Consider the following 24,949-nt stretch of genomic DNA (forward strand, 5'->3'; position numbering starts at 1 on the left):
TGGACCAGCCCAGGCCTGCGGAGGTCTCCTTCGGGCAGTGGGAAACACATGGGTGGTGGGATCAGATCTGTTTTAGGAGGACAAATCAGACGGGAAGATGGTCTCGAATCTGTTTACCTCTTCGTTCAGAATGAAAACCCGTTGGTTTTGCAGCCTGAGGTCTCTCTTCTTAGACAGGGGCTGAGTCAAGAAGTAGGGTGTCCAGGCGGGCGGCCTCCTCGCTCCCCAGGCCGGCGCCCCACAGTCTTTCATGATTTGGGGGACACTTCTTTAGAGCACCAGCCAGCTCCTGTATGCAGAGGGGCCACAAAGGGGGAGCCCTGGGGCAGCATGGCCCCCACCTGGCCCACTCACCCCGCCCAGCCCTGCAGTTACCCAGGCCCACCTCCTTCAGGACTGGGTGTTCAGCACCCACTCCCGGGGCCCCAGCCTGCCCATGGGGTCTCCCCGCCCTGGCCAGGGGGGCCTCAGAGGACCCCTTCATCCCTGACTGCACGCACTCCACCAAGGGCCGCCCTGTCATATCTGCAGGGTGCGCAGGTGCCCTGGGGTCGGCACCCTCAGGCCCACCCAGCCTGCCCTGCCCTTCGTCAGCTTGGCCCAGACTCGGCTGGGAGGGCGTTTGTAAGGCCCCCCTCAAGCTGGCAGGCACCAGCCGAGCACCTGCCCCCAGCAGCTACACACATTTGTGTGGCTGTCAGCAGGCCCTCCATGAGCCGCCTCTATCTGCCAGTGACCTGTGGGCCACAACTGACCACAGGGAGCCCTGAGAAGTGTTCCGCCTCTGGCCCAAACAGGTACCCGGTGGCCAAGACAGACCACCAGTGGGCCGGGGCTGGAAGGCAGCCGGGTCCTACCATGCGGTGCTCACCGCGCACATAGACAGTGGTATCGTGTGCACAGTGCGTCAGAGGACGCGGAAAAGGCTGGCTGCGGCCCAACATGCCCAGCCTGGGAGCTCCGGCTGCTGCGGGCCCCACCCGGCCCACCAAGAAACCTGGGACTCCAAAGCAGGGCTGTGCCACCAATCTCTGCTCTGGAGCATGCCACTGTAGGACTTGAGGGCCACATCCCTGGCGGGGCTCCTTTTTCTCCTATCTTAGAGTTCTCTTCTGCAGCTGGAAGCTGCCCTCTCCCACACAGGTCATGGCACCCCTCCCCGGGAGCCAGCCCTGCCCACAGGGGTCATGGCACCCCTCCCCAGGACACTCCTCCCATTAGTGTCTGGTCACCAGGTGGGCAGGGGCTGAGGACTGACGGTCTTTCCAGAGGTATTAACTCCCAACCTTCTTTTCAATCATAGGAAATCAGGAGAAATCCCAAACAGGCCGTGTCTTATCATCCCTCAGGGTTCAGTGGGGCGGGTCATCCCGCTCCATCCAAGGTTCCTGGATGGGGTCCCCCCCTGGGGTGACTCAGTGACCAGGCCCCCCCAGAGGTCCTGCCATCTTCAGCAAGGGGCTCCCCAGGTTGCCCAGGGAGGGTCTCCCGCCCACCGAGTCTGCTTCAAAAGCATGCCTCTGCAGAGGGCGCAGGGCTTCTCTCAGCTGACTTTGGCACCTTTTATTTCTTTGTTGTTTTGACAGCTTTATCGAGGTGTTACTCACACACCGTACGATTCTCTCCTTTAAAGGGTACAGTTCAGTGGTTGGTAGTGTATTCACAGAATTGTGAGACCACCTCTACAGCCCATCTTAGAGCATTTCATCCCCTCGGAAAGAACCCCCGTCCCCTTCTGCCATCACCCCATCTCCCCATCCCGCCCTGGCCCCTGGCAGCCACTCGTATACGTCCTATGGGTCTCCTTGCTCTGGACGTTTCGTCTGAATGGAATCACACATGTGATGCGACTAATACATTTTCAAAAACCCTGGTGCAGATGGATAAGGCTCGTCTCCAGCCGCATCAGGCCCGGGGCTGCCACCCAGTGCCGTCAGACCCAGATCAATATCCAATCCACTAAAGGGTTTCAGTTTTAACGTAGGATAATCCATCTAAAGTGTACTCAGTCCACAGACCAGAAGAAAGTGGGATAAAAACATAAAACAAAGAGAAAAGATGTCACTCAGATAGATTTCATTCGACGGTATGTTGTGGTAATGACCGTGGGATTCTGGAGTGACCCCACCGTTCTCCCCATACCACTGTGAGGTGTGGGCGGCAGCACCCCTGTCTCCATTTCCCAAATCAGGAAACCGAGGCCCAAAGTTTCCCATAAAATGAGTAGCCCCTCCTAAGTTCGAATTTGGATCTCTGGGTGTTCAATTCTACAGTATTTCTAAACTGGAGAGTTTTCCAGAAAAAAAAAAAGGGGAGACAAGGAAATTATTCCTTTTCTTATGATTAGGCAGTACCTTGTCCAGGGGTTGCTGGACACTGACTTTATCTCCAGAAGCTGTGCTGTGTTAACCCAGCAATCTTGTGAAGCAGAAGTTTTTGTCCCATTTCACAGAGAAAGAAACTGAGACTCAGAGATGCTAAGCATTCTTCTCAGAGTCACACAGCATTAGGAGGGTAGTACAGGATTCCAGCCTTGCCCTTTCCGTGACCCTATTCTGCCCACACTCCAGGACTGTGGAATTCCCCGAACTGGGGACTCCAGAAAGACTGACCCCAAAGTTGTCACCCTCAAAACACCTTTGACCTCCTTTGGCGTTGTGGTCTCTCTGGTGGCCCTCCTGCTCCCCTGTCCAGCGGAGGCAGGAAGTTCTACATTGTCCAGGTGGCTCAGCCAGCCAGGCCTCGGACCCGGCCCCTCAGGCTCCGGGAGGGAGGGGAGAAGGACCAGGCCTCCTGCGGCCAGTGCGGGCCCCTGGCTGATGCTGACCGGTCACTGCCCAGTGCAGTCTCTGGCACCCTGGAGGGAGCTGTGCAGAGACCTTGGACCTCATCTGGTGTCCCATGCTTTTGTGTTCTCTCAAGGATGTGACAGAGGGGTACAGGCAGGATTGTGGCTTTGAGCCACTGAGGCCTGGGTGGTACTCAGGGAGGCCTCAGTCTACAGGATGCATCCTTCTCAGCTCGTCTGTTCCCCCTGCACCCCCCAGTCCCACCCAGGGGTGAGCTGGGGTGCGGGCGGCCAGGAGGAGACGGGCAAGGGGTCTGTTCCTGCCAAGTGGCTGGACAGGAGGCTGCTCGTGCTGCCTCATACTGGGAGGCTGCTGGCCCAGCTTGGCCTGGAAGAGTGTTCCCTGCAGGGACAGACACCCGCGGGGCTCAGAGCATGGTCATCGGATCTGTAGCCCCAGCCCCACTCCTGCCTCTGAGCAGGTCGCTTAAATGCTCTCTGCCTCAGTTTCCCCATTGGTAACTGGAAATGCTAGTAGGGACGTTGAGAGCACTCAGTGACAAGCCTTGTAAAGGGCTTAGCTCAGTGCTGGCACAGACGCAGCCATCAGTCAATGTGAGCTTCCCCAGAAATGATTGTTACAACTGGCATTTCTGCCCCTCCAGGCAGGGCACCGGCCAGGGCTGCCATCAGGGCGTGCGCTGAGGCTGGCGAGTCAACTGGGCTGCAGCACCGCCACCTGCCCCCCACCTCTCATGGAGGGCACAGGGCCCACAGGGTGTCCCACAGCCATTCCCTGAGGCCCAGGCTGCAGTGTTCACATGAGAGGCCCCAGGAAAGGTTCCGGATGAATGAATGAATGAATGAATGTGAGCAGGGGCTATGCAGGCCCCAGGAACCACGTCCGGTGGCCCAGCATGGCACGTGGGCATGCCCACTGCAATTTGGGAGGCCCCCCGCCAGCACCGGTGCTGGGAGAACCCTCCCGCTGGCTTCATCCGTGAGCAGTCACCTGGCCCAGGCCTGATGGCCTTCACCTCGGGCCAGCCTCAGAGCCTCCCTCCCACCCTCCTTCCACTCCTCCGAGGCGCTCCTGGCCCTACCTGCCCACCCAGAAACTGCAAGGCTGGATTCGCCTCAGTCCTGCCTTTCCTAGGGGCATTCCTCTTTTCCAGATGTTGACCACAGCTCGCTCTCTCCCCTTGCAGCCAGACTGCCACCTCCACCTGCACCTGCGCTGGGCAGACAACCCCTACGTGTCGGGCACCGTGCACACCAAGGACACTGCTCCGGGCCTCATCATGGGTGCAGGTAGGAGGCTGCCATCACTGGTGGGTGGCAAGAGCCATCACTGCATGAGAGACGCTCCATTCTCGAGGGTAAAACTTGCTGGCCACGGGCCTGGGCCATGGTGCGTCCATTAGGGTGCGTGGCACAGCATCTCCCAGAAGCTCAGCTGGCATGGCAGACCTTGAGGGGTGATGCATGGCTCAGATGGGCACGTGGTATGTGTTGACTGAATGGAAGGGTGCATGGATGCATGGATGACCAGTTGAAGGATGGAGGAGTGGGTGAACAGGCGGGAGGATGACTGAAAGGCTAGCTGAATAGTCGAGAGAGTGGATGGTTAGATGGCCAGATGGAAGGATGGATGACAAAGTGGGGGATGAATAAACTGAAGGATGGATGGGTGGGAGAATGATTCGTATCATGGTTGACATTTATTGGTCCAGGAAGAAGGTTCTAGTTCAGGGGGAAGAGAGACACATATACAACTATCATGAGAAAAAAAATCAGAGATGTTAGTTGCATACGTCTCTGTCTACCCCGTGAAACTAGAACTTCCTTCAGGGATCGTTAAGTGTGTGCTGATCGAATAAAACCTTAAAATAAGGTTTGAGTTAGAAGAATCGTTCAAAATTAAAAGTATGTGTTTGAAAAGTGTATCGCAGTGGCTGGCGTCTGGTTTTCCTGTTCATCTTCAGCATTGTGAGCCCCTCCTCGGCCCGCTGTCGGCCGGCCTCTGTTGCTCTGGCTGGCTCTCAGTCCAGGGGAGGGCCCTGGCCAGCACCGAGGAAGAGGAGGGGATGGTGGCGAGGACAAGCCCTCCGTCCCCACCAGGCAGGGAGCTCTTCTAACCGCCACTGCACCCCCGACAGGTTGAAGGCCCCACTCGACAGACCAGACGGGGAGTCTGAAGCTCGGGGAGTGCAAGGCGTTAGGAAGTTGAAACACAGCCAAGGCTCCTTGTGGGGGGACGCCCGGCAGAGTGCTTGCCACCTCCCAGTCCCTTGAGGCCCCAGCCCTGGGAGGGGGCGACGGTGCCCCTTGAAAATCTGTAGAAACTGAGGTTCCACCAGCAGCAGGGCCGCCCGTCCCAGGCCGCTCGGCCCGTGTGAGGAAGGGCCAGTCAAGGCTCTGCATGCCCTCTGTGCAGATGGGGTGGGTGACCGTCCGAGGGACACTGACTCCTGCCCCATCACAGAGCAGGGACAGCTGATGCCTGGCCAGGGCTCACGGCTCCCTGAACCCAGACCCCCATCCCTCTCTTTGCCCAGCACCATCTGACACAGAGGGGTGGATTTGGGCCACATCCCAGCCCTGAGCCCCGGGCCGGGCCTAGGTGGCTCTAAGAGGCTGTTTGTGAATGAGTGAATGAATGCACAAATGAATGCGTGAATGGCCGTGCTGAGACGGCAGGAATGGCCTTCTAGGCAGATGAGGGAACGCGTGGATTCAGAATGACGGAATCAGAGACGAAGAGGAAGAGGCCGGGGAGGTGGAAGCCCATCAGCCTGCTGCGTTTCCATCACAGGAGCCCCTGGCTGCTTGGCATTTTGGTATCTCCCTGGGGAGGATGAGCCTGCGGGAGGGGAGGGACACGTTCAGGACAGAGAAGACTACAAGTAAAAGCCCTTAGCTCCTGAGCTGCCTTTCTTTCCTACGCTCCTGGGTCCTCGTCAATGACAGACTGTTTCGTCAGCGTCTGCCTGCCTGGGACGTGGGTCAGTCGATGAGAAATTACACATCAGCGTCGCTTTTGACGCAGCTCATCGCATACGCGGTCCACGCACGGACAGGCTGGCCCACCTGTGTTGGGCGCCCCCATCCTTGTGGGCTTGGTTTTCTGGTTTGAAAGTGACCGCTTTTTTAAAATGCGCTGTCCTGATTGGCCGAGTCCCCAAATTCTTGACCAAAATACAAAGGCACAATTTTAAATGTTTCCATGGTCAGAGGCCTTGAGAACCCAGCATGAGTGTTCCGGCCTCTGGAGAATGCTGTGAGGATGGGCAGGTGTGTCACTTAATTGTGCCTTAGTCACACGGAGAGCAGGGAGCTGGCAGGGAGTCTGGGGAGGGTGGACCGTGGCAGCCTCCTTTGCTCCAGGCCTCCCTCTGGCCGTCCCCACGAGGGCAGGGCGCTACGTTTATATTTCTCTCTGCTGCCTTTTGCTCTGACCACAGCCTTGGAGGTGGATCCATCCGTGCGATGTGGGTCAATTGATGTGTAAATCTTTCACGTCCTCCACTCCGGCCCTGAGTGTCTGCTGGGAGCAGGAGGGGAAGGTGAAATGAGCCGGGCTCTCTGATCACCACCGCAGCCGCGGAGCAGGGACCAGCTTCTCACTCGCTGGCCCTGGCCATGGACGGGGGTCCAGGTGACGGCTGAGCTGCCGAGGCAGCTGGGGGTGACGGCTGCTGTCTCCACAGGGTCACTCCCGGCCTCACCCTGGGGCAGGCGGCTGGGGGTTACGAGACCCAGGTCCTGCCGCCTCCCAGCTTCACGGCCTTGGGCATTCCACTGGGCCCTGTGAGCCTCAGTTCCCTCCTCTGCAGGAGAGGATGAAACCTCCATCCTAAGGCTGGTGCGGGGCTCAGGTAGCAAGCGGCAAAGCCATGTGTGTTTCCACAGCTCATCCTGTCATTTGCGTAGAGGCTGGAGGGCCCCGCCCCAATTCTGGGCACGGAGCAGGGGCTCTAGGTGATGTTGAGCCCTCTCCTCACCCCACTGACCTTCGTTGTCCTGGGCTTGTCACGCACGCTCTGGGTACCGGCCTGCTTCTCAGCTGCTCGCCCACACGTGAGTCCTCAAGACCCAACACACACCCGCGGCCAGCAAACGCGGCCTGACACCGCCCCGACAGAGTTGATTAGCTGGGAAAACCCTGAGCGGCCGTGTGGGGGAGCTCCTCTCTGTGCCGGGAAAGACCTCAGGGCTCCCGGGGAGGAGCGGCCCCTCCCCAGGCCTCCCACCCCGTCCCTTCCTCTGGGACTTGGCCATTCAGGGGCCCACAGCCACAGGGTCGTGTCCAGATGTGAGGCCCAGGGGCCTGAGTGGGCTGAGAGCTGACCAGAGTCCCGCCAGCCCTGGGGGGGTCCTAGGCCCCTCTGGAGCTGGGACCTCAGATGGCAACAGGAGGACCAGAGGGGCGGTCCCCTCGCTCCAGCTCCAGCTGTAGTTCAGTAACGCAGGCGTTCGCTCTGGCGCACAGGGGGCCGCCGGGCGCCAGGTCATGAGTCCTCCTCCGTCAAGTGCGGGATAGGAGGATTTTGTGTGGTTGGTTTGCTCTGCTCTTCTGGCCCCTGGTCTTAGCCACTCTGAAACCTGGGGGCGGCCGAGCAAGGACAGAGAGGAAGTGCACACTGAGTGAGCGCTTACTGTATACCAGGCTGTGAGCAGGGAAGTAGGGCGGAGAGGCCAGGGTATGGGGGGAGGAGGCCTGAGGAAACGCTGGAACGGCAGGGAGGAGACACAGCAGGGAAGCCTCTCTTAGTCATGTCCCCCTGGGCCTCAGTTTCCCCATCTGCAAAATGAGGGCACCAGCAGGCCCTTCTGCCCTGACAGCCTGAGGGCACACTCCGTGAATTTCCCCTTATTTTCCCAGTGCCCATGACTGGCAGCCTGACAGCCTTGGTAGACAGGAAAGGAAAACAGGGCGTCACTTAAAAGGCAGCACGTGCACCGCTGAAATTACAGGCTGCACGCTTGCCGGCTGAGTCGGCCAACGCCCCTGCACTCACTGCCTGGCCTCCACCTAGGATGCTCGCGTCCCAGGTGTCTGGCGTCTGGAATGACAGGGAGATAAGGGCGCCCCTGCCTTCCTCCGCCCCTCCCCCCAGACATTCCTCTCACTCCTTCACTGCCTTCCATTTGTTGAGTAGCCGCTGCTTGCACCCTTGTCTTTGCAGGCGGGTGGAAGGATACCCAGTTCGGCACCTGCCCCTCAGCCCTGCCCTCCCCTGGACGACCCTCCCTCTATCGTCATGCTCCCACCTCCACGCCAGCGCCTGGCTGTTCCCTCCACTTGGCATGCTCTTTCCCTGTTCCCTCGGCCGGTTCACATTTGTCCTTCAAGGCGCAGCTCAGAGGTTGCTTCCTGGAGGAATCTCACCCTGATCACCCTCCCCACGGCCCATTAGCCTTCCCTCCTCTGCTTTCACAATTCCTTGGGCTTCCAGATGTCCTAGCTCTGTGTGCAATTGATGGGCACCCGTCTTCTTCTCCTGCTCGATAGAGAACCCTCTGGAGCAGGGGCCGCAGTTTATTCGGCTCGAATTCCCCACAGCTGAGCACAGGGCTGGGCAGAGAGCAGGCGCTCAGCACAGCTGATGAACAGGTGCAGGAATGAGTGAGGGGTGGAGTGAGGAAGAAGAGATGAAAGGACGGATGGGGGGATGATGGATGGGTGGGTGAATGGATAATTGATGTGTGGATAGGTAACTAATGAAGGATGGATGGACGGATGGAGAATGGATGGATGGATGGAGAATGGATGGATGGATGGAGAATGGATGGATGGATGGAGAATGGATGGATGGATGGAGAATGGATGGATGGATGGATGGAGAATGGATGGGGGTATGGATAGATAAATTAATGAAGGATGGTTGGGTAGATGGATAATGGATAGGTGGGTAGATAGACAATAAACTAATGAAGGATGGATGGATAGAGAATGGGTGGATGGACAGATGGATGGATAATGAATGGCGGATGGATAGATCAATTAATGAAGGATGGATGGGTAGATAAACTAATGAAGGAGGGATGGGTAGATGGATAGATGGAGAATGGATGGACGGATGGATATATTAATAAAGGATGGATGGCTTGGTGGTTGGTTGGGCCTCAAAAAAAAGGAGGCAGGCACACAAACACTCTGCTTGAAATTCCCTTTGACTCCTCTGATCAAGAAAAATCCATCTCCTTTGGAATTTTCCAGTGACATCTAAACTTGACTCTGGGTGAGAGACCCCTGTGAGTGCCGCATAAACAAGGCTTCAAATGGCAAGGGATGCACAGGTCACCCAGGGCAGGGGCCTCGGGGGCTCCAGGCCAGAGTCCAGAATGGCTTCAGTGTCCTCATCACAGGTCCCCATCATCCAGGCGGCTCGGACCCCTGATCCCTGCCGTGACCATGGGGCACATCAGAAACCTGCCAAGTCCAGCTTATGGGAAAATCCCACTGTTCAAGGTCCTCCCCAGGAGGCCATTTGGGGCAGCAGGGCCCAGCTCCGGGGGCCACGGTGATCTCCTGGAGCCAACGTCCTTCTAGGTGGCCACTGTTCTGCGTGTGGGAGCCCATGTTGGCTCAGCTTCCTCATCTGTGGAGTTGGCTTGGACACGGGGTGGGGCTCTGGTCCCACCCCAGGATTCAATCTGAGCCCTGTAGAGCGGCCTTCGAGCCAGCCGGGTAGGGGCTCAAGTGAGGTCTGACCGAGGAGGAGCCTCCTGGTTTGGCGCCCACCTCCCCGTCCTGCACGTCTCCTCCAGGCGCTTCCTGAGCACCTGCCCCTCGCCTGGACCTCCCATCATGCCCTGGACCTGCCTCTGGTCTCCCCTGCACCAGCCCCAGGGAGCCGCCACCACCTGCAAAGCCAGCCCTGTCCTCCCCCACTTTAAAGCCTGTCAGGGGCTGCCACCTGCCGGAGGCCCCTCTGACCTGTCCCTGACCACTACACCACACTTCCTGTTCTTGAACCACACGCATCACCCGTGGGTGCCCTGAAGCTCTCGAGCTCTGCCCGCACCTGGGCCTCGCCCGGAGCCCCTGAGGCTGGCTGTCTGTGGAAGGCTCGTCCTTCCCTGCACAGACTCAGACCCAGGGCCCAAGCGTCGTGGTTACAGCAGGCCCGTCACTGTATGAGGTGTGCTGAGAGGGGCACGCGTGGCTTTGGTGGTGGGACACGTTGACCCAGGCACACTCAGCACTTGCTGGGGTCTGTCTGGGCTCAGGCCCTGTAATAGGGAAGTGGCTGATCCTGAGAGCAACCCGCCCTCTCCTTCTGGACCAGGCAACCTGGGCTCACAGCTGGTGGAGTACAAGGAGGAGATGTACATCACGTCCGATTGCGGGCACAGCTGGCGGCAGGTAAGGGGGCGGGGAGGGCCTGGCACCCGCCCCACGCCCACCCACCCAGAGATCCCGGGAGGGCCGTCTGTTCCAGCACACCCCCGCTCCCGGGGTTCTGAGGCTCGGTTCTTCCTCTTCCCCGGCCCGAGTGGCTGGACGCAGCTCCCGTTAGCAGACTTTACGTCCACCGTCCACAAAGAGCAAGTCCAGGCCGGGCTGGCCCGAGCCACCCAGCATTCCTTCCGTGGCCACAGCTGGAGGATTACAGATCTCACGCACATCTTCACGTGGCCAGACACAGACACGTTACCATGAGGGTCGAAGCAGAGGCCATAAATGCCAGGGACGGGGTGGAGGTGCCGTCCTGGCAGGAAGCCACCCGGGGACTCCAGGGCCTGGGCTAAGCTCTTCTGGGAGCCCAGAGGCCAGGAGGTGGGGGGCCGCGGACGACTCCTGTGTCCTGGCAGGATGGCCGCTGGGTGGATGGCAGAGCGATGGAAGAGAAAGAGAACGTGGGGGAAGGGCAGGTTGGGAGGCCACGCTGAGTCTGGGTTGGGGCATCCAGGAGACATCCGGGGACGACGATCTGACATCCAGTGTGGCCCAGGAAAAGAAGGAAAGGGAAGCAGTTACGCAGGAGATGGTCCCCATGCCAGGTTCTGAGCGCACCTTCTCAGCCCAGAGGGGTCGTGCTGCTGGCGGGAGACCCGGGGACAACACGGGGCGGCCGAGGGCGGGACGGCTGACAGGTCCCATGCACCCTGTGAAGGAGCTGAACCCGAACGCGCCACCACAGGAGGGGCCAGCTCCCTCTGCACTTGCTGTTTTTTTCCAGAAAAGGAAACAGTCCTCCTCTGCTCTGCCAGCCGCGTGGAGTGCCAGTTTCTGCTTTAAAGGCTTGAGAAAGTACTCTGGGCTCTCAGGGGCCTCTCCCCTGCCCGACAGTGTAGGAAGCCCTGTTTTAGGGTCATTTTTTGCGCGTCTGCATACACCACCTCCAGCCCCCTCCCAGGTAACGCTCCGGACAAATATTTACTCCCAAAGCGTGAAGCTCACCTGCAGCCTGGTGCAAGGCCCCGACATTTTTAATGATATGCGAGAAACAAGGAATTTTGAAAAGGGCAAAAGAGATTTATTGTGTTACAACATTTCTATTTCACTAAAACCAGTGAAACATGTCCAAAGTTTGTTAAAGGTCACCGCCTGTCCATTTGTCAGAGACACGCCCCCCCCTTTATTAGACTAGATGGTCCGGGGTGACAGAGCAGAGGTCTCCTGTGATGGAGACGGGCTGTGGGGTATCCACAGGGTGCTTCTGGCGAGCAGTCTGCTTGGGCTTCATATTGGGAATGTCGGGGGTAAATCGGAGACGTCTGCTCAGGTGCTGAGCGGGGCCTGGCGTTGGGGTACTTGTTCCCCAATGATGGGGGGGGCGCCAGATGAGCGGGGCTGTGGTGCGTGGGGGAGGAGAGGAGGGGCGCCGTGTGCGTGTGCGTGTCAGGGAGGGGGAGACGCTCGAGCTGGGTTTTGGAGTTTGTCGGGGAGGAGGGGGCAGAGAGGGTGCCCAGGCAGAGGACAGGGTGGGACGGAGGCTCAGAGGACAAGACGACCCCGTGAGCTCAGGCCAGGTGGTCAAGGATGTAGTGAGACGTGGCTGAGCGGTGAACTCTCAGAATAGGAATTACGACGGCGGCGGGTGTGCTGTTGAATGGACGTGACCTTTGAAGAACACGAGCTCCTGGGATGATTGAAAAACAATGGCCAGAAAACGCTCCGGGAGCCCCCTGCCTCACTCCGGAGCCCAGGGTGCGGGGAGGCAGGGAACGGGGCGGTCAAGGCGCAGAAGAGCAGTCCTGCTGTGGGGCAGGAGAGCCGGGGCTGAAGAGGCGGAACTGTCTGTGGGGCTCCTGGGATGCCCGGAGGCGCCCCGTCTCCCAGTGGGTGGACATGGCGGACGCACCTGCCCGTCCTGGAGGGAGGAGCCGGCGTCTGGTGTGGTCCCCCTCACCCCCCATCCGGCAGGCAGCCTGGTCCCCAGGGAGGTCCTGCCAGAGCACTGGCCCGAGAACCCACTCAGGCTTCCCCCTCACTCACCGGGCCCTGTTGTGCGGCAGCCTGACATCCCCATGAAAGGGAGAAGGTTAGGCCCCCAGGGGAGCGGGGACTGAGAGCGCCCCCCGCACAGGCAGAGGCACGTGTGTGGAGGTGGTCTGCCTCCTTAGAGGTCTCTCCCCAAGCTGTGAATTCCTGGGATCCAGACTTTCATCTCTAGCTCTGGATCCCAGCACCCAGACAGAGAGGGCCTGGAACACTGGGTCTGTTAGATGGGTAGATGGATGGGGAAGAGAATTGTGAAAAGTTCTTCCTCACAGTATCCTAAAGTCAGCAGGCCGTCACCTCCCTTGTCCAGGAAACTCTACCTCTGTTAATGTAATCTTATCCCAAGCATCTTCCTGAGCTAATTGTTGGGACAAAGGACATCAGGCACGCTGACTCCCTGATGCCCTGCAGACACAGCCCTGGAATCCAGTGGGACCCGGTGCTGCAGGGGTGTGTCTGGGGAGCCTCTGAGTTATTGCTCTGAGCTCCCCTCCAGCCTGCGACCTCATCGCTCACGAGATGCAGCTCTTCCTCCCTGTCCTGCTTGTGGGATGGGTGCCCAGGGACTAAGAGTCGAGGTGGAAGGGGCGAGGGGTTGGGTCAGAGACCTGGGGTCTAAAGGGCTCTGCCAGTTACCAGCTGTGTGGCCTCAGGCGAGTCAGTGTGTGTCTCTGAACCTCCAGCGTCTCCTTGAAATAACCCCCAAGTGGCTGACCTTAACCAGGACCTGTGTGAGCAGGGGGCTGCTGCCCACCGCCCCCCCCCCCCGCCGCCCCCCCCAGCGTGTTCACCGGCTCACAGACACCAGGTCCCCTGGTTTCTCCTGGAGAAGCTGCCCTGTTGCAGCAGAGCGCTATGAGCCATCCCGCCACCCCGCACCCAACCCACTCACGAAGGCGCCTGCGGGGGCCCTGGAGGCCCCTGATAGGCAGCAGCTGTCACCCAGCAGGACCGCCCACTGTGGCTGGTCCTGTCGGTCCCCCTTCTCTGTGTCATTTTACCAGACCTGCCAGCCTCCCGCTCTAAATGTCAAGGGAGAGAAGGAGGGAGGAAGGGAGGGTGGGCTCTGGGAGTCTTCTGCCCACTTCCCACCATTTTTCGTCAGGGGCCTCTCCATTATTCAAGCCAGAAGTGTTTCCCGGAGAATTCCCAAGAGCAGTGGGAAATGCCAGCAAGGCTGAGGAGAAGGTGCAAGTATCTGGGGAAGAGCTTTGCAGGCAAGGGACAGCGTGTGCAAAGGGCCTGAGGCATGTTCCAGGAGAGGAGGCGAGCTGGCTGGTGTAGGGAGGGTGGGAGACAGATGGACAGGGCAGCTGCTACAGAGCCCCAGAGGCCATGGGAGGGTTTGGCATGGTTCTAAGAGCCCTGGGAGGCCACCGGAAGGTTCTGGTGGGGTTGAGGGGTGTGGGAGTGATGGGCTGTCAGGCCTGGCCGGGAGGCACCCACGCAGCTCTGCTGAGGTCTTATATTCCTAAGATGTGGGGCCTCTGCCCTGTGTCCTCCCCGTGCATCCTGCTGGCCCCTCCTGGAAAATCCAACACTGAGACACAGAAAAGGCTCCAGATGGCGGAGCAACGAGAAGACCCACTGGCGGTTTTTTACAACATTCCCGCTGGCTCAGTGTCCTGGAACAGTCCCCCGGAGTTGGGGAGCTTTCCCGGCTCGTCCTGTGGGGCCAGGCAGGGCAGGGCGGGGTTTGGTCAACATCTGCTGGAGGGAGCCCACTCCCCACCGGGCTCAGCCCCGGGGGCCGCGTCCCCGCTGGCCCGGCAGCAGCTGCCCCGCCCAGCCCAGGAGAGCAGGAGGCTCGGCCAGGCCCCGGGTCTGGACAGGCGGAGAGGGAAGAGGAGCCAGCGGGGGCCGGGCTGCTGGCTCTCTCCTCTCTCCTCCTGGGAGCCGGGAGCCGGAGACAGCCGGGCAGAAAGGGTGGGAGGTAGCAGGGCCTGGACCACTCCCGCCTCGGGGCCATCATTGAGAGCAGAGGTGCAGGGCACCTGCATCCCTCTCTGGGCGGGCAGGACACATGCTCCCATCTGGGCGCTTGTGGTCACGAAGACCCAGTGAGCCCGGTGTCCTGGTGTGACTTAGGAGCCACGCTCGGCTCTGCCAGCTGCAGCTGTGCCCCCAGTGCTGCGAGCCTCGGCTCCCTCACCTGGAAAAGGGGCCCCTGGCTGTCTGCAGACACGTGAGGCCACAGAGCCATCTCCTCCTGCATGAGCCCTGTCCCACCACTTGACCTTCTGTTCCGTGAAGACTCGGTGGCCGTTCATTCATTCACTCACTTACTCATTCATTCATTCATCCCACACACACTCCCTGAGCACAGGCACCCCAGCTCTGAGCAGAGCCGTGCTGGGCCACAAAGAGGACTCTGATGCAGGCCCAGCCTTTGAGGAGGTCCCTGGCTGGAAGAAACAGCAATGAATTAGTGTAGTAAGTGCTGGGGCGGGGGCCCAGAGGCACTCCCCAGGCAGCCTGGCGTCAGGGAGGGCTTCCTGGAGGAGGCGGCACTTGAGTTGAGTCTTGATGTCAAGTAGGGGTGTGCTTTTACTGAGGCTGCCTATCCCAAGTTCCATTCTTTCTTTCTGGTCTCATGCTGTCTGCCTTCCCGGGACATGAGTTTCTCCTGTCGAGAGCACCGTCTCTCAGTGGTCTTGAAATGGCACCGTCATCCATTTGTCCCACGTGTCCTGGGTCCGGGTGCTGTGGAAGGGCTCAGCGATGGCCTGGGGGACTCGGGGAGCCCTGACCAGCCCTGCCTCAGGGAGCTGGCCTCTGCCGGCGCCCCCCAGCCTGTGTGTTGTCAGTTCTGCCCCTGGCGAGTGACCCTTGACCCTGAACGACCTCTGACCCTCTCAGGGTCCTGCCCTCAGCGCCGTCTGCCTCTCTGCAGGTGTTCGAGGAAGAGCACCACATCCTCTACCTGGACCACGGCGGCGTGATCGTGGCCATCAAGGACACCTCCATCCCCCTGAAGATCCTCAAGTAATGAGGGGCCAGCGCCGTGGTGCAGGGCGGGCGGGCTCTTCTCTCCTCCTGGGAGCCCCTCGGGCTAGTCCCGGAACAGCTCCCTGTGGGCCCAGGGCAGCGGCCCAAAGCCCTCCTAGCAGAGGGTAGCAGCGAGCCCAGCCGGGCCTCCCCCAGCGCTGCCCCGGGCCGGGCGTGGGGAGATGAGGAAACAGGGAATGACAGAGCAGCGGGGTCAGGTTAGCCAGAGACCTCAGTCTAGGGGAGCATGGAGGGCTTCCCAGAAGAGGTGACTCTCAAGCATCAACAGGAACTAGATAAGTGGAGGAAGTGGGGCCAGACAGGGAAGCCAGCAGCCTGTGCCTGGGTGAGAGTGGGCTTGGCATCAGCTTCAGACATCTGAAGGACAGTTGTGGGGAAGTAAGGGCAGGTATGTGCTCTGGACCCAGAAGGCAGAGCTGGGAGAGTTGCCAGGAAGTCAGTATCACTTTAGTCTGAAAAAGAGCTGTCTACACTTGGAGCTGGTGGCGCTGTAATATGCCACTGCATTGGGAGACAGTAAGCTGCTGTCTCTGGCTTGGCAACCCCTGGGCCGGGCTCAGGCATTGGGGGAGGCTGAGCTGGATGTTTCTAAGGCCCAGATAACTCTGCAATCAGGGACTACAAAGCATCTTTGTGGTACCCAGACAGCACACCCAGGAGTCCTTGGCTGTGGTGGTGTTAAGCAGATGTGGACACCACTTGGTGATGGGGGTGGCCACTGTGGCCTCCCAGGAGAGAGTGAGGTCGGGATCCAGTTGTGGTCCAAATGCTGGGCTGGCCCCAGGCATGGCCACTGCTCCCGCCTGTTCTCCAGCAGCCTCAGCTGGACAGTGCTTGTCCCTGGCTGCGAGCCGGGCTGGATCCAGTGGAGCAGACGCCCTGGACACGGGGAGGGCCCTCGCGGGCCCTGCAGATGGTGACCCCTTCTCCTGCAGGTTCAGCGTGGACGAGGGCCTCACCTGGAGCACGCACAACTTCACCAGCACCTCTGTGTTTGTGGACGGGCTGCTGAGTGAGCCGGGGGACGAGACGCTGGTCATGACGTGAGTGCCCGCGGGATGGGGCAGGCGGGCTGTGGCAGAGGGTCACCTCGGCCCTTGCTGCTCTGAAACCCACCCCCACTCTCACCCCGGTCTCCGCAGCTGCCTCCGTGTCTCTTTCTGTCCACTGTTTCCTCCATGCCCAGCCACGGGGCGGTGGCCACTCTGTCTGGGACACCCACCGCTGGCTGGTGAGGGGTGGACCCAAGAGTCGAGGGCCGGCTCTGGACCACTGCCCCTTCCACCTCCCGAGTTGATTATTATCTTTGTTGTCGTTATTTTCCTGTGGCACCTGTAAAAGACGCGTAGGCCCGTTGCAGAGTGAGGACCTGAGGCCCAGACGGGCCAGTGCAGGCGGAGCCAGGCTGGGTCCGGCCCCAGGGCCCCACCGCGGGTCAGGCTGGGCTCTGGGCTGCAGCTCACGGCCCTGAGTCGCCATCTTTTTCCAACCCGCCAGCCCACTTTGGGCCAGATGCTGCACGAGGCCCCGGGAGGGGGCAAAGGGCATCAGGAGCCCTGTTCAGAGCCACTCACAGCCCAGGAGCAAGAGTGTGGGGGACTGAAGAAGAGCACAGAGGGCTTGAAGGGCCCCAGCCGTGCCTGGCAGGAGGGCACTCACCCGGCCCGGGGACTCGAGGGGCCATCGGAGGGCCCGACTTGTTCTGGCAGAGCCGAGTCAGGCGGGCTGGGCCGAGACGCTGCGCTCCTGCAGCTCCAGGATCCGCCGATGCCATGCATGCCCACCCCGCCTGGAGCACCGAGCCGAGGGGGCCCCCGCCTTCTTCTGGCCTTTCGTCGATGGCACCTGTCTTGGGGAGAACAGTGTCCGCCAAAGTTCACAGCCACCCAGAACCCGTGGCCGTGACCTTGTCTGGAAACAGAGTCTTGCAGGTGTAATCAGGCTCCTGTGAGGGCGTGCGGGGTGAGCCTGGGGCCTACCCGAGGACCGGTGTCCTCGTGGAAGAGGAGAGGACCCCGAGACGCACAGACACAGGGAGAGGCCACGTGACAACTGGGGCACAGACTGGGCGATGCGGCCACAACCCAGGGATGCCCGGAGCCCCCCGGGAGCTGGGAGAGGCAGGAAGGACCCTCCCGGAGTGTCCGAGGGGCCCAGGCCCGTGAGGCCTTCGTCTCAGACTTCTCCAGAGCGTGAGGGAGTTGGTCTCTGTTGATGGAAGGCCCAGCCATGGCAGTTTGTTGCGGCAGCCTGGCCACCACTGCGGCGCCCACAGCTCTCCCCGGCGCAGTGCTGAGCTCGGGGCCAGGGCTGCGGCCCCCGGGACTGGACGCCTGTGCTGTGACCCCTGGGGCCCTGCACCGGCCTCCCCAGCTGCTCCCTCTCTTCCTCCCCGGCGGACTTGAGGAAGCTTCCTGAGGGCGCGGCCAGGGGCAGGCGGTCCGGGTGGAAGGGAGATGCGCCTCCTCCTGCCATCTGAGTCCACTGGGCTCCACACCACAGGGAAGCCGTGGGGGCCGGCCCTTCCCTGGTCACTCCAGCCTGGCCAGCAATGTGCCGCCCACCATCCTGGGCACCAAGGCCCCCGAGGTGACCCAGAGCTGGCAGTCGAGTGGACAGACAGGTCAAACACCAATTCCTCATTTATGTGACAGATGCTGACATAACAGGGTGAGCTGGGGGTGGGGAGGGACTGCCGTTGGGGTCAGGTGGTGGTCAAAGGCATCTTGGAGCAGCTGACCTTTGACCTGGGCTGGATGGATGGGACACAGGCCCAAGGATGAGCTGTGGGCCAAGAAGCCCACACTGTCCTGCGCGAAGATTTTTACTGTCCTTCAGCTCTGGCTCGGTCCCTCCTGGAGCAGAGGGGCCAGCTCTGCCTGCTCCCAGTGGAGTGGCCGGGCCGCGTGCCCCCAACCCTGCACACTCGGCCTGGGTGGCGTGGATTCATCACCCGGAGGGCCCCCCTGGCACAGCCCCGTGGGAAGCGCCGGTCGTTACCCCATCACACTCGCCTGCTGGCACTTCCAGCTCGTGGGGGCTTCGAGCCCGAGGCCCTGTCCACTTTCCCATCAGCCGTGAAGGGCTGGCACCCCCACTTGCCAATTCCCCAAGGAGACCGCCTTGGATAAGCCCCCACGGCGCCTAACCCCCAGCCCCCAACCTCTCTGTGTGCCCCGTCCCCTCGGAGGCCCCATCCTGGGGCCCTCGGACAGCCGTGCTGTGGGGAGCAGGCCAACCAGGCAGAAACCGCCCAACACGGATGACCCTGCCGGATGTGCCGGTGCCTCTGCCCTTCTGCAGGCCCAGCACGCCCCCTTTGTCTGTGAGGAGGCTATGCGAGCAGCCCCTGCCTCCTCCGGCTGGAGCACAGCCCTGGAGGTCCACCCACTGATGGCCACCACCTCGGAGCCCACACCCAGGCTCAGGGAACCGCAGGCGGGGTGGGGTGGGGGGGCGTGGGATCCGTGACGAGGACCCCTTGTCAGGGCGTTAGAGATGGCAGACAGGTAGTGGTCTGAATTCCTACCAGACTTAAATTCAGCTCCGGTGACCCTGCTGGGGGCCCCCCGTATCTTTGCCAGTGTGGGCTCTTGCGCCGCGGCTGCACGTTATGGGGCCGCTTTTACAAGTTTTCTCATTCTGTTCTCGTAAGAAGTCAGTCTCCGCGGGAGGACTTCTTCCCCCCTTTTAGAGGTGCTGCCATCCCGCCAGCAATCCTGCGCTGAGGAAGTGGTGGGCAGGACCCCTCTGGGGTCAGCTCTGCATGGCCAGGGTAGCCAGAGACGGGGGGACCTGCGATGCTGCCCTGTGTCCCGGGGAGGACAGTCATGCCCGACTGTGTGTGTCCACGCTCCTTCTTGCTGGGGGCAGCTCGGGTCAGGACAGGAGTGGGCAGCTGGGGTCCCAGGCAGGGCTCTCTTGGGTGTGGCGGGCAGGCGGCCAGGCCCCTTCGCATGGTTGAGCAGCTTCCCAGGGTCAGAGGCCACGGAGTGGAATGGGGGACTCAGAAACACAGGGGACTGTTGGCCCTTGCTGTCTTTGCAGAGGGTGCCCGTCAGCTGGGTCTCGGGCCTCAGCGTCCCCCACCCGGAAGTGGGAGCACTTTCTGCCCCCAGGGCGCTGAACTCGGGGCTGCAGGAGGCCAGCCCTCCGCCCGCGTGTCAGGGCATCAGGGCCGGGTCGGCCCCAGAGATAGCACAGTTTTCCTCTCCCACCGACAGACAGCCTTTCATCCCCGGACATTCTAATGAATGTGGATTCTAACGGCAGAATTCACAGCCAGGCTCTTTCAAATTCTTTTCAAAACACCAGAACGGCACCCACAGGCCTCCCGTTTCACCCCCTCCAAACACCCTTCAAACGCCGGTCGACACAGAAATGATGCAGACGGTGAAGGAGGGAACGTGCCAGCGCGTCAGAGTGAAAAGTTGGGCTCCCGGACTGCCGAACCGTCATAGAGCCCTCGGTCAGACCAGTCTCTGTCTCCCTCTTCCCTCTCTCTCTCTGTCTCTGTCTCTCTGTCCTTTTCTCTCTCTCTCTCTGTCCCGTGTGTCCCCCCGCCCACTCCCCCACCCCCGCTCCTGTTTCTTACACAGTTGAGAGCATTTTCCACGTCGTTTCTTTACCCACATGTGTCCCAAGGTCTCGTCCAAGCTGACCATAGTCATCTTTCCCCAGCCCTGCTCGCCTTTGCCTGCCCTCCCGTCCCCACCAGGCCTGCCTGGGCCTCGGAGGGGTGAGGGCCCCCAGGCTGCACCCTGGGGGGGAGGGAGGGAGCTGTTTAAAGGGCATGGATTCCTCGCCGACTGCCTGCCCCACCGTCCCTTTTTCCTAGGCTCCCTTTGGCACCCACTTCCTAAAACTCAGAATGACCCTGATGACGGGTGCTCCTGGCAGGATCAGCTGAGGTTCTAGGTTTCACAGAAGGCAGGACTTCAGAGACCCAGTGGGGACTAATGAGACCAACCAAACCCGGCTTTCCCGCTCACACGGGGCACCCGGGGAGACCGAGGCTTCCTCGGGGAGGGGGGCCACCGTGTCTGCCACTTGGTCCAGTGCTGACGGCGTTTCCTGGAGTCACCAGCCCCGGGTCGTCCGGGAGGGGGGCTGCGGCCGTGCGTCCCGTGGGTCCCTGGCCTCAGGTTCCTCACCTGTGAGCTGGATGATAACAGGTCACCTTGCGGGGTCTGGGGAGGACTGAAGGAGAGATGCACCAGCACCGTACGCGTCAGCAGTCACGCCACTGTCACCGTCATAAGAACATGGCTTTCAGGGCAGCAGAGCCCCGCCTCACGCCACGGGAGGACACTGGCGAGGACCTGAGTTTCTCCCTCTAAGAGCGTCCCTTAGGCGAGAGAAGACCCTCACACTCTAAGTGACCAACCAGCAGGCTTCGTCTGCGAGAGGGAGATGGCCTGGCAGAGAACGTCCCCCACGAGTGACACTCTCCAGCGAGAGAGCTGTGGATGGAAGGACGGCATCAGGACAGGTGCAGGCAGGACACCTTCGCGGCGCGGTCACCACTGTGCGGGCCTCCCACCACCATCGTGTCGGAAGCAGTGGCTCAGGGGCAGGAAGAGGCAGAGGGCAAGCGGGGTCGGTCCTTGCTGGGCCGCGTCCACCAGCCGCAGGAGAGTCCCCGCCCGCCGGCTCCGCCCGCCCGCTCCAGGACTTGCCCAGAGGACAGAAGCACAAAGGGACTGTTGGTGACAGAAAGACAGAACGCATGCACGCAGAAGGCCAGAGTTGACAGGGGACCCTGTGGTGTCTCCAGACCCCAAGGCTGTGGGCGGACGGGGAGGAAGGAGGGCACAGGATGTGGAGAGCGATCGGCCCAGGACGGGGGACAGGGACACTGACCCCAGATGAAGGTCAAGGCCGAGACGGGGGCTCAGGGGCCGTGAGGGCCAGAGGAGGTCCCGGCGCCCGTGGAGGCTCGAGATCTTCTCTGTAAAAGAAAGATAATAGGAGCCAGCCCGGTGGCGCAGCGGTTAAGTTCACACGTTCCGCTTCTTGGCGGCCCGGGGTTTGCTGGTTCGGATTCCGGGTGTGGACATGGCACCGCTTGGCAGCCATGCTGTGGTAGGCGTCCCACATGTAAAGTAGAGGAAGATGGGCACGGATGTTAGCTCAGGGCCAGTCTTCCTCAGCAAGAAGAGGAGGACTGGCAGTAGTTAGCTCAGGGCTAATCTTTCTCAAAAAAAAAAAAGAAAGATAATAGTATCTACTTTGTGGGAGTGTTCTGGGGAGTAGAGGTCATGTGTGAGCATATGTGCACACGAGTGTGAGTGTGTGGGCACATGAGTGTGTATAGGTGCACACACGAGCGTGTGCATGTGTGTAAAGCTCCTACTGTGTGCCAGCATCCTACACAAACCATCACTAATCCACCATCGATCTTGAAAGGGCAGTTACACCCCCATTTTCAAGCCAAGGAAACTGAGGTACGCAGATGGAGATAGACCTGCCCAAGGTCGCAGATGTGGTAAACGGGCGTCATCTCAGGCCTGCCTGGCTCAGAAGTGTCCTATGGAGCCAAAACTCCTTGTCAAATATCAGCCTAGGACCTTCAGATCCAGCCACCATGTCCCCAATAAAACCCTCCAAGACCTTTCTCAACTACTATCCTAGAACGGGGTTTGCATCCTTTCACATGGTGACTGGCCTCCCCCAAGTATCCAGCCCATCGGTGTGCTTGGAAGGGGACCAAGACCAGAGAAGGGTGCATCACCTCCCTCATTCAGATGCTTGACCTCTGGTAATATGGCCCAAGTGCTGCAGGCTGGACTAGAGAAGGACCAGAAGTGCAGGCTGGGCTTCTCTTCTGTGGTGTTTGGAGCCCAAGTGTGAAGTATCCGGAGCAGCAGGTGAAAACTCTTTAAGCAGCAGCCTTCTCAGAGAGGGAGGAATCTGGGCCCATGGAAGTCACTCAGCAGATGACTGGTGACGGACAAGAAATGGCACAAACAAACTGTGTGACCTTGGGCAAGCTACTGAACCTCTCTGTGCCTCAGTTTTCCTTTCTATAAAATGGGGGTGGACTCATCTCACTGAGCTGTAATGTGGATTAGACCAGACAGCACATCATGGACGGGAGGAGAGGCATGGTGGGGCCCACTGCGCAGGTAGGAACTGAGGCCGAGGGAAGCGGTTTGCACTGTGGGGACAGGGCCCAAGTAAGGTGGCCTCCTCCCCTGCCTCCGCCCGCAGCGTCTTCGGCCACATCAGCTTCCGCTCTGACTGGGAGCTGGTCAAGGTGGACTTCCGGCCCTCGTTCTCCAGGCCGTGCAGCGAGGAGGACTACAGCTCCTGGGACCTCGCCAACCTGCAGGTGGGCGGGTGCAGGGGGTGGGCGCTGGTGGGCCAGGTGCAGGTGGGCGGGCACAGGGGAGCCGGTGCAGGTGGGCAGGCACTGGTGGGCCGGGTGCAGGTGGCCGGGCGCAGGTGGCTGGTGCAGGTGTCCCGACGCACCCCCTCTGCCTGCCAGAGTCCCCATCCTGCGAGGCCACCAGGCCTCCCCTCCTCTAAGAGGCCTTCCCAGAACCCCGACCGCCCTGAGGTGTCCGGTCCTTCTGCAGGGTTTCCTGCCCTTCCTGGCGCCCGGGGCTGCTTGGGGCTGGGTCCCGGTCACACGCAGGGGCAGGCCCCAGGCCCCACTGCGGCCATGGAGTCTTGTGCCTGGGGGCCAGGATCGTCCTGACAGTAGGAAGGTGGGGCGGGGCGTGTGTCTGTATCCTAACCCGGCAGCGGGTCGGGCAGCCCCACCCGTCGCTCAGACACGCAAACGTCTCTCCAGCACAGTGTGTGCTCCCCACACGGAGCGAGGAGACAAGGGCTCAGTGGCCCCCGCCAGGGTCAGAGCAGGTCATGCTACCCCAGGTGGGATGGGGGAGGTCGGGATTTCAGGGGGGGTGCTCTGGAATTGTTGGGGGGACCCTGCACCTGTTACTGCCACAGTGCCTGTTAGGATCGTCCACTGAGGACCTACTGTGTGTCCACATGCGCCCCCGGGGCCATGGCTCCTGCGTGGGGCCTCATTCCCAGCAGCCCTGTGACCCCCAGGCCCCCATGGAGTTTGCACGCAGTGGGTGCTCAATGAATGCTTGTGGCTGGGGTGGGAGGGAGGCTGCCCAGCTTGACCTCGGGCACGTGCCTCCCCTTCTGGGCCTCGGTTTACCCCTCTGTAAAAGGGGACAACCCCCGTCCCGGCGGCTGCTAGGGGGTGGAGGATGCGGCCGTTTTCGGGGCGGGTGAGGTCAGCAGACAAGCCGATGCGGAGCGTCGCCCCCTCGGGCAGCCCCTCACCCGACCTTCCTGCGCAGGGTGACCGCTGCATCATGGGCCAGCAGAGAAGCTTCCGGAAGAGGAAGCCCTCGTCCTGGTGCATCAAGGGGAGGGCCTTCACGTCTGCGCTGGCGTCCCGCGTGTGCGCCTGCCGGGCCTCTGACTTCCTCTGGTGAGGCTCCGCCCGCCGCCATCAGGGCCACCCTGGAGTGGCCTCATGGAGTGGCGGCCGCTGTCCCCGGGGTGGTGCACCTGGGCTGTGACCGGGTCTCGGCGCTGCCCCTCTTGCCTCTGCCTTCTGCCGTGCATCAGAACCAAGTCACTGGGTCCACTCGCCCTGCCCTAGGGGGCTACAGAATTCACTGGCGTGTGGTTCAGACCCCCACCAGCGCCCGCTCATGGCAGGTGGGGAGAAAGTGGGAACAGGGAGGGTGTCTCGGGACCAGCCGGGCCAGCCGGACCCTTCCCTGGTCCAGGAGCTCTGCCGAGAGCCCCTGACCACTCCCTGCCCTGCTCAGAACCCCTGTGGCTGCTCACCGCCCACGGGAGAATGTTCAAGTTCCAGCTCACCCGCCTGCCCCCAGCTGTCCTCACCCCCATCCTGCTCCCCTCACGTTCCAGTCGCCTCCACCTCTACCCCCTGCACCAGCACTGAGGGGAGCTTGTAGTGCCCTCTCCTCTCTTTCTCTGACTATCTCCTGCTCATCCTTTGAGAGTCAGCTCACCTCCTCCAGGCAGCCCTCCAGGACACCAGGCTGGACTTAACTCTGTCCTGTGCATTCCCAGAATCCCCTTTGTATCCCTTCTCACCTGGAACGCAACTGTCAGCTTTCAGGCCCACCACCTACTGGGAGAGGGCCATGTGGATTCTCCTGGGTGTCCCCACAAATGGGTGCCTCGTCGGCCCTCAATGTGAGGCCCCTGCCGGAGCCTGGCTCCTGACCACAGTTCTTCCCTCCCGCAGCGACTACGGATTTGAGCGCTCCCCGTCCTCAGACTCTGAGGCCAACAAGTGCTTTGCCAACTTCTGGTTTAACCCTCTGGCCCCCCCCGACGACTGTGTCCTGGGCCAGACCTACACCAGCAGTCTCGGGTGAGTGCGGCTGGGGCAGGGCCACGAGCACCCCCAGCCTCCTGCCTGCCTGGCGCCCGCAGCTCCCCACATGGAATCAGGAAAGAGAAGTCAGGGCTGAAGACGTCCTGATTGCGGGGTCCTGAGGGTCACTGGCCCCACAGGCTTCTCTAGTCTGAGCCCGTGGGGCAAGTGCTGGGGGGAGGCGGTGTCTTCAGCCGGCTCTGAGCAGAGAGCAAAGGGCCGAGAAGGCCCAGGGGGCCTCAGGGCTCACACCTGCATGGGGGCTGAGCCGACCCAGGGAAATGATGCCCCCTCCTGGTCCTCTGAGCCCCTGCAG

At 61.1% G+C, this 24,949-nt stretch overlaps 1 protein-coding gene across 2 annotated transcripts in view; it reads left to right on the forward strand.

Moving 5' to 3' along the window:
* SORCS2 (sortilin related VPS10 domain containing receptor 2) overlaps window positions 1-24,949 on the forward strand; it is a 485,475-nt gene that overhangs the window by 436,704 nt on the left and 23,822 nt on the right. For both annotated transcript variants that reach the window (XM_070262760.1, XM_005608909.4), the window contains exons 11-17: window positions 3,997-4,099; window positions 10,084-10,160; window positions 15,136-15,227; window positions 16,187-16,294; window positions 22,464-22,584; window positions 23,576-23,709; window positions 24,502-24,630. In XM_070262760.1, the coding sequence (XP_070118861.1) occupies window positions 3,997-4,099; window positions 10,084-10,160; window positions 15,136-15,227; window positions 16,187-16,294; window positions 22,464-22,584; window positions 23,576-23,709; window positions 24,502-24,630 (764 nt within the window). The remainder of the gene's footprint in view (window positions 1-3,996; window positions 4,100-10,083; window positions 10,161-15,135; window positions 15,228-16,186; window positions 16,295-22,463; window positions 22,585-23,575; window positions 23,710-24,501; window positions 24,631-24,949) is intronic.

Source organism: Equus caballus, chromosome 3 (assembly GCF_041296265.1).
Source record: "Equus caballus isolate H_3958 breed thoroughbred chromosome 3, TB-T2T, whole genome shotgun sequence".
NCBI classification, from domain to species: Eukaryota; Metazoa; Chordata; class Mammalia; order Perissodactyla; family Equidae; genus Equus; species Equus caballus.